Source organism: Mytilus edulis, chromosome 1, assembly GCF_963676685.1.
Source record: "Mytilus edulis chromosome 1, xbMytEdul2.2, whole genome shotgun sequence".
Taxonomy (NCBI): Eukaryota; Metazoa; Mollusca; class Bivalvia; order Mytilida; family Mytilidae; genus Mytilus; species Mytilus edulis.
The window spans coordinates 17,365,785-17,379,941 of record NC_092344.1 but is presented as its reverse complement, the minus strand read 5'-3'; the positions used below and the strand labels follow the sequence as shown (position 1 = coordinate 17,379,941).

General features: G+C 32.3%; 1 protein-coding gene across 1 annotated transcript; it reads left to right on the top strand.

Annotated features, from left to right (window-relative positions):
• Positions 1-1,904: 1,904 nt before the first annotated feature.
• Positions 1,905-13,840, top strand: LOC139525295 (lipoamide acyltransferase component of branched-chain alpha-keto acid dehydrogenase complex, mitochondrial-like). Its single transcript, XM_071320498.1, has 11 exons — positions 1,905-2,033; positions 4,251-4,371; positions 4,715-4,787; positions 5,987-6,171; positions 6,628-6,761; positions 7,724-7,820; positions 8,511-8,815; positions 9,123-9,200; positions 9,824-10,015; positions 10,731-10,802; positions 13,344-13,840. Exons 1-11 carry the CDS (start codon positions 1,977-1,979, stop codon positions 13,509-13,511), a joined length of 1,482 nt encoding a protein of 493 aa, XP_071176599.1. The 5' UTR covers positions 1,905-1,976; the 3' UTR covers positions 13,512-13,840.
• The last annotated feature ends 317 nt before the right edge of the window (positions 13,841-14,157 follow it).

The window sequence follows — 14,157 nt, the reverse complement described above, 5'->3', positions numbered from 1 at the left end:
TGATCTGCACGGAGGGCACCTTAGCCTCAGTAAGTTAGAAGACCTCATAGGAGCTGGTAAAATCCTCATATACGAAACGAAGTGCTCTTTCCTGCACCTTTTCTAGTTTTTTGGAATTTCTCTCAGTGTAAAAATGCCATACCAAAGGGAAAAAATCAAATTACTTAGAATAAAAGTATGAAAAATAATAAGTTTACTAAGTCTAACCAAAACTAAGCCTTAACGTTTAAAAACATTTAATTGCCTTGATGCCCTTCTACAGATTGAGCTGACATGAACATCAAAATTTAACTGATGGTCAATTTCAATGCCTAATAATTTTACTGTTTTTCACATGTATGTAAGGTTCGAAATTTGAATATGTATAGATGGTCAAAGGTCAAAGGTCTTTTTGCCAACAGCCAAAACTTGAAACTTGTCGGGATTTGCTTGCATTTTAATTACCCGGAACCACTCAATAAGTATTTTGACTCAGATTCCAAAGTTGAAATTAATAAATCAGAATCTGGAGTACAGATTACCATCTGCATAGTGATGTAAACTACCATTTTTAACAAAAAGAAAAATATAATTTATAAATATGTTAAACAACAATAGCCCTAGTAAAGAACCCTGTGACACGCCTTTATGGATATTAGCACAACCACTCAGAACAGTGTTGACTTTAATTTGCTGTTTACGATTATCAATTACCAACCCAGGCTTCATATGTGGCTTCGTATGCAGATCATATACACACACGGAAATTTATAAAAATATTTTTTAAAGCCCGACTCTTTTTTCCAAAATCATATATGATCAAATAATTGGAGAATTTTACACTCAAAAACTGAAAAAATATTACGCGATATCGGATACAAATTTATTGCTAAAGGAAAGCTATAGGAAGGGATATTTAAATTCACAAGTCAAAAGCAAATAACAATACCATGACAAAAAAAGAAAGGACGAAATCAAAAGACAAACAAAAGTACACACATCTCAGCATAAAAAATAAAGACATAACACTGAATCAAAAACCTTGATCTATATTAGAAATACCCCTTTAAAAATTCAATTCCTTCTTGTAATCAAATTAAAATTGCCAGAACAATCTCATCATGACGGCATTGAGATACAAACTATGTCTCTGATTTTATTGGGTGAAGGAAAGACAAATATAAACTACGTGTGTTGTTTTGGGGAGCAGTACATCTAAGGAATCAACAATTCGACGTCCAGGTGGTGGAGGGCAAGTGTTATGTTTGCGTTTTTCAATTTCTCTAAATATTCCGAGCCCCACTTTGACGGGAAAAAATAATGTGGTGAAGCATGCAGATGACAACACATTTGAACATGAATTCAGTATTCTGAATGCAAATCAGAAACCCCCATACTTCATAGTATAACATTTTGAAAGAAAAAAAATCTGATTGATTGCGTTGAAAACTAAATAAAATTGTTTATACTTTGCGCAAGAAGAAAAATCTGACTAAGAAGAACAAATGTAACCCACTCCCCCCTTTTATTTTTAGTTAAATGGTTGTTCCCTAATGGGAAATGAATCTGATAGCCAATATCAAGGACGTGAGTTGGTTAAGTCCAAAAAGTTGTTTCGTATTTGCAAGAGCCCATTAAATAAAGAAAATTAATAAATAAATTGAATTATTTTTAATGGGAAAAAGTTGGGGTGTGTGTCCCAGTCAACCAATCACAAAACACTATTTCAACACACAGAATAGTAGTTTATCTTAATCCGTGTAAATTCTACGATTAGACAGCAATTGAAGTTGAAATATATTACCTATTAAAAAAAGAAGATAATCAATATTGCTCGGGGGCAGCAATAATCATGTATAGATTTTTTAGAATCTAAAGGAAAAGGATTTGCAGATACTGTTATCGGGATCGATAAAAATTTTAGTTTTATCTCAACCTGGGTTCCTGCCGATGGCATCCTTCTGTCTGTTTGCAAACATCTAAAGAACCAGTTTAAGATGGCATCGACGGCCTTGCGAAGGTTGAAATGGGAAAAGTTTAGGTTTCTTAATAATGTACGAATTTATCAATCCCTAAAAACAATTGCAGTCAATCAAAATTATCGGTAGATGTTAAATATTGTAAAATAATATGTTGTTATTATTGCAATGACTAAATACACACACTTTAAAAGACGGTTATTCGATCCAGGATCCATGTAAATTCAGTTTGTGTTTCGTGTGTGCTTCATTCACTTCTTTTTTTTAAGAAGGGAATCTAGTTTATCCAAAATAATAGTTCGTAGATTTTCTAAATAATTACAGACTGATTGCTACACTCCCCCTAGTTTTTAGTGAAATTAAAGCTTGAACTAAACACTGGAAATTATGCTTGAGGTAACAAGAGGTTTCGGCCTTGGTCTGTTCACAGGAGTTTGAAATACTAGCAATAAAGGTGTATAAATATGCCAAACTCGACCAGTGTTCTAACTACAGAGTTTGAACAGGGCGCAGCGCATGCCCTTTTTTATTGACGCAATGCCTTTTTTCTGTCGTTCCTCTGGCGCCCTTCCGTTTTTATCACAGAAAATTGGCATTTTCTGCCTTTAAAATATCGGTAAAATCGTAATTGTTTCATGAACAAATGATATAAATTTACGCGTAAATTGCCTTTTTTTCAATGACATTCATGCGCAAAATTGCCCTTTTTCTGACTAGCACCCTGCCCTTTTCAAATCTTGGCTAGAACACTGTCGACGATCTGTATCACAGCAGAGTTTCTCTTAAAGACAGAATTTAGTAATAAAATTGAGAAAGGAAATGGGGAATGTATCAAAGCGACAACAACCTGACCATAGAGAAGACTTCCGTAGGCCACCAATGGTTCTTCAATGTAGCAAGAAACTCCCGCACCCGTAGGTGTCCTAAGACTATAACAACTTTAGCATTGAGAATTTTCTTAGACAAAAACAAATGATAAAAAGATATACATGTACATGTACTGTGGTACAGGTAGTAATCATGGTTATTGTACACATACATGTGAACCTCCCGACGGGAGTACAATAATCCCGTTTTCAGTGGTCTCCTCCCGTCCTCCCGTTTAGGAGAAAAAACTCCCGTGTATGAAATATTTCATGAATGAAAATTTTCATCCGCCGTATTTGATAAATTCTTACTACCGTACGGGTGCAATTGACACCTGTGTTAAATTTTACCTGTAAATCAAAGAAGATGTATAATTATATGGCTTCACTTGACAGCTTGGGTGTCAAACCTACTGGTAATCAACGATGTTTACCTCTGCTAACTGCCGTTGTTTAATAAAAACTTTGTGTATTCGAAATAATTGAAATACATTTTTATTACTTCCCTTTGAATTATCCTGTTTTAAGTTATTTTGCTTTTAAAAACGTAAAATGTAAAAAGACTATAAATGAATGATATTTTAATCAAATACTCATAAAAGGATGGTATTTAAATGAATTTAAATGTGTTGGGACTTAAAAAAAAAGGCTGATTAAAAATCCTAGTTAGTTTTATGCCTATTAGAACCTTGGGATCAGAATTGTTTATGTCATTATATATAAAATTTAATGAATTAGCTAAAGATAAAAAAAAAAACTTACACTGTTTGAGCAAGGATTTGTATAATAAGAAGGATTGGAATCTCGTGGACTTTTGCATAGACTGTAGTATAATGTCTTACTATACAAATCCTTGGTTTGAGTCAAAGTTTTCTAGAAATTATATGACTTTCATAATGCTTTTAAAAAAACCATGCAGTACTATTGTTAGTGTATAGCATATTTCTTTCTTATTTGTCTATACAGTTACCAATGATGAGGAGATGGAAATATAAATCTATACAGATAAGATAAATAAATTAAAATATAATGATTTATTTGCAAGCAGTGAACAATCAATTATCAAAAACAAAACAAATTCTTCTTAATATTTTATTTTCATTCAAATAGAAAGGCAATAAAGGTACTATAAACATATTACAATTTGATGGAAATTTGAAGAAAAAACACAATTTCTACATCATACAGTTACATTTACGACAAAATTTATGTCGATAAAAAACCTCCTGATCTGAGTCCTAATCTCCTGACCAAAATTTCCAAATCTCCTGATCTGAGTTTCACAGTCCATCACATGTATGTCGGTACATGTACTGTGGTACAGGTAGTAATCATGGTTATTGTACATTGTTATAAGGAACAGTTCAGAAAAAAACTGATTAATATAAATGTATGCACTGAAAAATTTCTTTACATTATTTTGCAGTTATCTAAAAGAAAGAACAATTGCAATCAACATCATACAAGGACAATTTGTCAAAGAAAAACAAATCAGTATATTTGTCACAGTCCGCTAGTATGCTGTAGGACTTTTCATTCGTCTCCAGGTAGGTACAAAATGTACATGGACATACCATACATTGAAATAAGTTCCTTAACCTAAGTTACCTTATGAAAAATAATAACATCTTTTTTTTTTGTTCTTTAGAAGAAATTAAATATTTTCTAAAGTCTTCTCTTATTTATTTATTATTATTACCAAATGAACACATTCAAATTACTTGGCCTCTTCATTTGACAACTGGCAATTGCTGCTTTTGTCTAAAATTGAGAATGAAAACAGGGAGCATGTCAAAGAGACAACAACCCAATTAATGAGCCGAGAATAGTATTTCAAGAAACTTCTGCTTATCAATGTCATTACAGCTTCTAATTATTTATATTTTACAGTTTGTCATGAGTTAGTACAGTTTAAACTTGCTGATATAGGTGAAGGCATAAGGGAAGTTCAGCTGAAAGAATGGTATGTTATCAAACTTATCAAATAGTGGAACTTTATATCTATGATATGTGTTTAGTTTTTATTCAACTACAAAGTTAAATATTGGGATATAAGGATTGTTCATCCATGGATCTGTTCAGGCATGTCAATCTTTTCAGGTTTGAGATTTATGACAACTAGCTGCCTTTTGATTTAGATGATTTTCAGTATAGTCATTCCCATGAATTACTTTAAAAACATGTCATACTACAATTTCATGCCTCACCTATGACAGTTGAGGGGATTATGTTTTCTGGTCTTTTCGACAAGTTTTCGTCTGTTCGTTTGTTAGTCCTTCCGCTTCAGTTCAAGTTTTTGGTCAAGCCACCAGGTACATTTTGATGATGTTGAAATCCAATCAACTTTAAACTTTGTACACATGTTCCGTATTATATTCTCTTTCTAATGATAATGCCAAATTAGGTGTTTGACCCCAATTTCATGGTCCACTGAACATAGAAAATGATCATGCAAGTTGGGCATCCATGTACTATGGACACATTCTTGTTAACTTATATGTGTAGTTAACGTTCTAAAAGACATATCATAATCAATCTTATATTTGGCAAAGCATGATTATTTCCAAAAACTTGGCGTGTGATATTGGAAATCATACAAAATACAATATGATGTAGTTCTTCACCTTTAAATATCTTTTTGATAGATAAAGTTTTGGAGATTTTAACAAATACAAACAAAATGGAATGGAACTTGATGGATTCATTTCTTACTTTTTACCGAGTGCTATTTAGCATATTTCTTATTTTGTGATTGATTAATTTTTTGGTTTAATCATATCAAACACCAATTTGACCCTTGCTTTAAAAAGTTGTCAGTATAGAGTCTTAATATAATTTATATTAGACTTTTTAGAATGGAATGAAGCTTGAGTCTTATGATAACTTACTGTGTTCTCCCCAGATTATTTTCATTTAGCATCTTGGTAAAAAAGGAAATATGAAATACCATCATGTTTCTAAAAATTATAGCATCACATCCATAACACAATCTATAAGAAAATAAATTCAGATAGCATCACATTCAGAAATATAGCATCACATTACCATGATGCTAAAAGGTCCTGGGGAGAACACTGATCTTATGAAGTTGTTCATTTATAAGTTTGGTGCTAATTAGATCAGAAGAACGGTTGGAGAACTTTATTTTTATTTGAATTGTAGGTTTGTAAAAGTTGGAGATCATGTGAGTCAGTTTGACAGTATCTGTGAAGTACAAAGTGATAAAGCTACAGTGACAATCACCAGTCGATATAAAGGAATAATCTCTAAACTCTACTATGATGTGGATGATATTGCCTTAGTTAGTAAACCATTGGTAGATATTGAAACAGATGCTGATTCACCTGGTATGTCAACCTTGATTTCCTTTTGGCTTTATTGCCAGATACTTATGCTTCATGTTGAATCTGGATCTGCTGTATAATGGCCTATATATAAACTGTCTTCAGTAAGGTTTTGAACACATTTGTACACACTGGATGAACAACCTTTCACTATACATGTATATCTAGTAAAATTATGAAAAAAGTCATGCAATTTTCACCCCAAAAAAATAACATCACTGTTGGATGAGTACTTACTTCATGCGGTCTCATAAAAAAATTATTGAAATAAGCTGTATTTGTGACAGTCCAGTAAGACCACTGCAAAATGATCATTACAGTAGAAGGTAATACTACAAGAAATGTTATATTTAAAAGCCAGATGTTCACTTTAGTTAAATTTGAGCCATCTGCCTTCTGCAATTGCACAGTAATTTAAATGCAATACTATTTTGATCAATGCAATGTTATCTAATTTAGGTACAACTCAGAGTAGTCCATCATCTTCAGAAGTATCAAGCTCTTCATCAGATGATGAACATTCTATGCAGAGGATACGTGGACAGAAGGTTTTGGCAACACCTGCAGTTCGAAGACTTGCCATGGAGAATAAGGTAAATTATGGTAAAGATAAAGTATGATTGGTTGATTGATTGTTTGGTTAATGTCCTAGCGACAGATTACTTTCGTGCATATTCTGGACAAGAATACAGTACCAATAATCTAATACTGTAAATACAGAAATGATTGGGATGTTTATTATTGCAAAAATGTAACAGGGTTATAATCGCAATAATTTAAACGCATTTTGAATTTTTATGCCCCATTTATAAACAGTATGTTTTCTGGTCTGTGCGTCCCTTGTTCGTTCATCCCTCTGTCTCGCTTCAGGTTAAAGTTTTTGGTCAGGAAGATTTTGATGAAGTTGAAGTCCAATCAACTTGAAACTTAGTACACATGTTCCCTATTTTATGATCTTTCTAATTTTAATGCAAAATTTGAGTTTTTACCCCATTTTTATGCTCCACTGAACATAGAAAATTATAGTGCAGATGGGGCATCCGTTTACTAGGGACACATTATTGTTTTAATCTAAAATGATAAAATCACAATAATTTCGGAATGTGCAGTAGATAGGTTTTAACAATGAGGGTTGACAACAACAAATGGTGGGACTACCACTGGAAAAAGAGGGTATGTAAGGTAGGACACAAGTTTTGTCTTCAAATATACCACACTAGGAACCCTTTATGAACTGTTGTAAAGGTTCTTTCTTGTGTAGAGAATGCAGAATTTTTCCTACATAAGGCATCTGGTTAAACATTAAAAACTGAAAATTGGCTGCATCTCTATATTATGCACAGCCAAAAAGATACCCCTTATTAGCATATTTTTTTGTGCAGTCAGTGTAGAATGGTTTGTCTGTGTATTTAGTTAGATCTGAAACATCAAAATATTAGATACTGAACAGGCCCTTTAACTCTTAAAGAAATAAATTTATTTGTAATACGTCATGTTATACCGGTATACTATCTAGTGAATCCCTTTATAATAGAAAGTATGCCTTATTTTGTAGATCAAGTTAAGTGATGTTGAAGCAACCGGAAAAGATGGTAGAATATTGAAAGATGATATCCTAAAATACATGGAGGACCCTTCTGTTGGAAAACAAGGCATGATTTTAGTATTGATCAACTTATTTCAGAGCCACCACTGTGGTCTTGTTTAAGCATGGAGGTTAGGGGTTTAAATTTCTGTCTGGATTTATTATGTTGCAATTAGTAAAAACAAAATAGTTAGCTCAGACAGGAGTCAGAATGTATCTGGCTTTCTATTTTTACAATCATATGACATAGCCTGATAATTTTTTGCTTAATTTGGTAGTCTGTTTCAACGTTCTAGACCAAAAAACATGGGGAAATCAATATAAATGAGAGAGGAGAAAGATACCAAAAGGATATTCAAACTCACAAGTTAAAAACAAACTGACATGAATGAAATGGCAAAAAAATAATAAAAAACGCGACAAAAAACACAAACAACAGTATACAAAACACAACACAGAAAACTAAGGACTGAGCACAAGAACCCTCCAAAATCAGTGGCACCATTTCATGTAGTTTCCCAAATTTGTTTTGATAGTAATTTTCATTGTTAGAGTGACTTTTCTTAAGTACTTTACTACTTTTTTCATTGTTATGTCTACGTATAATACATGTATAATAGCCTTCTTGTGTTTTAAGCTGTTAACCTTTTTACTGATGGTCTGCCTTTGATGGCTAAACCAAAATATTTGTTTATTAAAAGTTTTTGTCTTCAGTGTTCCCAATTGATTGGTAATAAAATAAAATTTATATTTTTAGCCAAATCCAAAGCTCCATTAGCTACACCTCCAGCAGTCAGTGTTGAACCCTCCAAACCTGCTCCAGTTGTATCAACCACACCTATACAACCACGAATCACTTTACCTGTAGGTAAGGATCACACAGAGAAGATCAAGGGAATGAGGAAAGCTATGGTGAAAACAATGACAGAGGCTAATAACATTCCAACATTTGGATATGATGATGAAATTGATATGAGTGCACTTGTTGAATTGAGGTCAAAAGTCAAAGCTATAACTGATGAAAAAGGTGTCAAGTTTTCGTACATGCCAATTATAATGAAGGTAAGTAGTGTATTGTGTCAAACTTTTCTTGTTCATCAAAGGAAAATTTTAATTTATGTATGTTTATTTTTATGTAACCTTTTCATAAAAATTGCAAATTCAAACCAAAATAAAAGATGGTGATATTAGAAAAAAAATCTTGGAGAAGTCAATTGACAGATTATTTGTAGCCCAACCAATGAAACATATTTCTTAAATCTTGAGTTAAAGAAAATATGAGTTATATACTGACATTTTGTTTGTTGTACACAAAAGTTACACTTTAAAGTCTTTACAAATTATGTACATAATTTATTTCTGTTTTCAGGCTGTCTCAATGGCTTTAACAGAATTCCCAATGTTGAATGCTAGTGTAGATAAAACATGTGAGAACATAACATACAAGGTTAGTATACTGGTATATATTAGAAGGAACAGTATTATACAATAAATGTTAATATAAAAAAAAAGATGTGGTATGATTGCCAATGAAACAACTCTCCACAAGAGACCAAATGACACAGAAATTAATAACTATAGGTCACTGATCTGCTTGAAACAATAAGCAAATCCCATACTGCATAGTTAGCGACAAAAGACTCTAAAATGACAAATGTAAAACGATTCAGAAGAGAAAACTAACAGCCTAATTTATGTACAAATTATTGAACGAAAAAAAACTATATAGCACAGCAACAAATGACATCCATTGAATTACAGACACATACAGAATGTGGCAGGTTAAACTAGTTTGAAGGCACCAACTCTCCTCCTTTGACTGTTCCCAATAATCATGTAATTAAATCAATAATACATGTATGGAGTCCAAAGTTGATACAAGGGATAAAACAAAAAGAAGTACATTGTGCATGGAAAGGTAAACAAAAGAAAATGGAAATCAAGAAAATAATGTGGTTTTCCTTATTCATGTTATTATTTACTGATTAAAATAAACCTTTTCTTAGAATTTGATTTCATTAATCTACATAGATTTTTTTTTCACATTATAAATGTTTCATCTGTTTACAGGCAGTACATAATATAGGAATTGCCATGGATACACAAGATGGACTTATTGTGCCAAATGTTAAAAATGTCCAATCATTAAGTATATTTGAACTTGCTGCAGAACTAAACAGGCTTCAGTCTTTAGGATTAGCTGGAAAGTTAGGAACCTCAGATTTAAGTGGTGGAACCTTCTCCTTGTCAAATATTGGAGCGGTAAATTATTCATAAGCTCATGGACAAACACCTTGACTAAAATTAATTTGGCAGAAATATAAAAATTGCAATAAACTTAAACCACACACTTTCTTGGAAACATTTCATTGAATATATAGCAGTTTGACAAACACAAATTTTAATCACTGAGAGGCTTGATATTTCCTCAACAATACAAGGTGAAAAAATTGTACATGATAAATGCTTATGCCCATTTTAGCTGATTTTACAGAGTTATCTCCCTTTAGTGCTAGGTACCACCTTAAATTCAGAAATTGCTGCATTGAATTATTATTGGATTTTTGAAAAACAGAAAACAATGGGAGATGAATTATTTTGACTTCTGCTAAATAGTAATACACTGAGGAAATTTCTAGACATGAAACAATACCATGTTTACATGTCAGGAATGAAAACACATCACATTAAATTCATGACCAAATAAATCTGTGGCAATTCTGCTTCTAAGTTGATTATAATTCCAACAGAAATAGGCTCTACTAGAATTTTGAAAGAAGATATTTTGATATTATATAGATGTGAATTTTACCATCCCTCCATAATTTTTATAGGAACCTAAAGTTAATTTATTGGAAAATGATGGCTTATGAAACATTTTTAATGATAGACATAGGTATAATGCTGATGGTAGTTATAATAGTTTCTGGAATAAGACATGAATACTTGAATTAATCAAATATTATTGTCATTGCAGATTGGAGGAACATATGCTAGACCAGTTATACTACCTCCAGAAGTATCAATTGGAGCTTTAGGAAAAATACAGGTATAATTATTTCGTGAGATAAGGAAACTTACACTTGCTGGTTGTCTGACTGTGGGATGTTGGTCTTGCAACATTCCGAGAGCTTATGGCCATCCCGACTTTCTCTCTTCCTCTGTTCGTCTGTCAGTCAATTTGGCAAATCATTTTTCCAACCTTTTTTATGTCCCACCAACGATAGTAGAGAGCCATTATGTTTTCTGGTCTGTGCGTCTGTCTGCCCGTTCGTTCATCTGTCTGGTTAAGTTTTTGGTCAAGGTAGTTTTTGAAGAAGTTGAAGTCCAATCAATTTGAAACTTAGTACACATGTGCCCTATGATATGATCTTTCTAATTTTAATGCCAAATTAGAGTTTTGACCCCAATTTTACGGTTCACTGAAACATAGAAAATGATAGTGCAAATTTCAGGTTAAAGTTTTTGGTCAAGGTAGATTTTGATGAAATTGCAGTCAAATCAACTTGAAACTTAGTATACATGTTCCCTATGATATGATCATTCTAATTTAAATGCCAAATTAGAGATTTTATTCCAATTTCACGGTCCACAAAACATAGAAAATGATAGTGCGAGTGGGGCATCCATGTACTATGCAAGGATCTCCATGGCCTGTTTAACGATGGCGCCCCGCCATCGTTCAAATGTCTTGCGCCATCTTCAAATGACTCGCGCCATCGTTAAATTGTCTTGTGCCATCGTTAAATTGTCTTCCGCCATCGTTCAAAACTTAATCGTTTTTTTTAGTCCGACGCCATTTTTTTTATCAATTATAATCAAATGCATGTAATTTCATAACCCTTAGGCTTTTAATGTTATAATCCAATACAGTTCTAACGCCTGAGGCATATCCGGATTAAAATCGCTAATCACTTGTACCTGAGCTTGCACAGGTAGATCAACAAACAAGACAGGATACTATCTGAAGATAGACGATCCATTTGTCGAATTAATCAACTAAGTTGCAGCAAATGATTATGATAATTTAGATTAAATAAATAAATTAATAATCCAGTTACAAAGAAAACAGTTTAATATGTCAAACACGTGCTTTATTTTGACTTACGCAATCAGCATCCCCCTTTTTTAAGAAGTACAAAATAAGACGCAAAACAGTGTATATTATTTCATCTCAAATAACTCGAGTACTGCTGTAACGATAATTTACTTTAAAAGTTTAAAAGTAAAAACTTAAATATTTCCTGTAAAGAAATATTGTATCGTAATTCCGAATTCATTTCTTATATTACAATCAAATTGATACATCCGCGTTTCCGGTTTCTATTCAGACTCGAAAGATGCATGTTGCACAGCATCAATTTGCCAGATAAAGTCATTAAAAACCTTTTAATTTGTCAACATTTGCTTTACAAATCTCTTTAAACTTTTACATAACCCGTACAAATCGTTTTGTTGTTGCTGCAAATCAGCCATACCGGTAATGGGTTCTGAATTTGACATGTTTTTGTCCATGAAAAATAAGCTCCACATCATGTGAATTTTAACCCCCATAACAATTACCAAACATACAAGAAATCTACATGGGGACCTTCATGACAGCTTTTGGTAATTCTCGACTAAGGGGGACCATGAAGACTTGGCATTTGAATGGTTAAAAACGGCAATAAATGAAAATATTGATACTTCTAATTCTATGATGAAAATTCAATAAATATAATTTAAATAAGCAATGAATTAGCAAGTTCACCATTCCTTGTATGGAGATATAAAATACTTCCGATCGCGCTACACTGTACAGTGTAGACACGGTTTGTAAATGGTGAAAGTTCCTCCATCGTTCAATTTTCATCCATGGAGATCCCTGCTATGTACACATTCTTGTTTCTCCTTTTTTGGAATTATTGTTTTGATATTTGGTGTATTGATTCATTCACATACAATTCTTTTTTATATCAAATTGTTATAAATTCTAAAGCAACATGGCCATCTATGAAATTTCTGTCACACTTTTCTACTTATACAAATAAGAACTTCTGAAATTTGAAGGCTTCATTTGGACATGATTGAATGGCTAATTTTTAATTAAAAGTTGGTACAAATAAAAGGAAATGTGGTATATACAGTAATAGACATAAACCTAACAAATCAAAAAATAAATAAATATCTATTTCAGAGGTCTGTATACAATCTTCATTAATAGACAGTGCCTGTTCAACATAACATGTTCTTAATATCAAAGAGTTGTCAAAGTTGTCAATAATTGTAACAGAGATCATCAAAGATATGATTTTAGTGTCAACTTTATAAATGAAAACCCACATCATTAAACAAAAATAAAACAAAAGATAACAGGAGTTAGAAGTTCACAAATATATTATGAATTATAATTGAAGCACACAGCATATTTACTCAATCAAAATCAAAGGAAAATTGAGCCTTGAAATAAGAATCTTGGGCTTTTAAAGAATTACAAATTCTGATCTGTGAATTGAATTCATTGAATTTTGTGGATTACACATACTTTAAATGACATTGCTTAGTTTTAATTTTAATTTTAAATCTTTATAATAATTTTGTTTACTTGTAGGCATTGCCAAGATATGATAACCATGGAAATATAGTGAAGAAAAATATAATGTGTGTTAGTTGGTCAGCTGATCATCGAGTCATCGAAGGTGCCTACATGGCACGATTCTCTAACTTACTCAAATCATTCTTAGAAAATCCAGGATTGATTATGTTATATTTAAGATGAGCATTATGTGATACAAACATTTACTGGTATATTTACTTTGATAATTATCATTACTGGTAAGACCAGATTGAAAGGGCCTTGTCTATTGTAATAATGGTTCAAATTATGAAAGTGTGGTCTTTCAGTGATTGACAGGAGCATGCTTGATTGTGTTTTTTTAATCATCAATATCATTATTTTGTTCCAGACAGCAGGCATTTGTCTTTGGAAGGTTAAGATGGCCTGCCCATAAGTTTTAACTTAAAAAGTGTATAATGTATAATGTACAAAAATTCTAAGCCAAATTGTCCTGTAGCCTGGAAGTAAAGGCCAAAAATAAAACTGTCACCTGACTTTGACTTCTTTGCGCTTTAAGGCTGTATGGTAACCTGTAATTGTTTTCATTTATTTCTTTGGTCTTTGAATGACAGTTGTCTCGTTGGTAATCATACCATATCTCCTTATTTTTGGAAAATGACGCTTTCAGCATCTTGTTCCAATACTGCTGACCTGAACTTCATTACATTTCTCTGCCTTCCGCGCTTGGTTTCGTATATTTTTTATATGATAATATTGTATTTGAAGACTGAAAGCGGGATGCAATATATCTATGGATTCTGGAGTATGCTTATGCTTTGCAGAAATAACATATCCTTGTCATATTTGC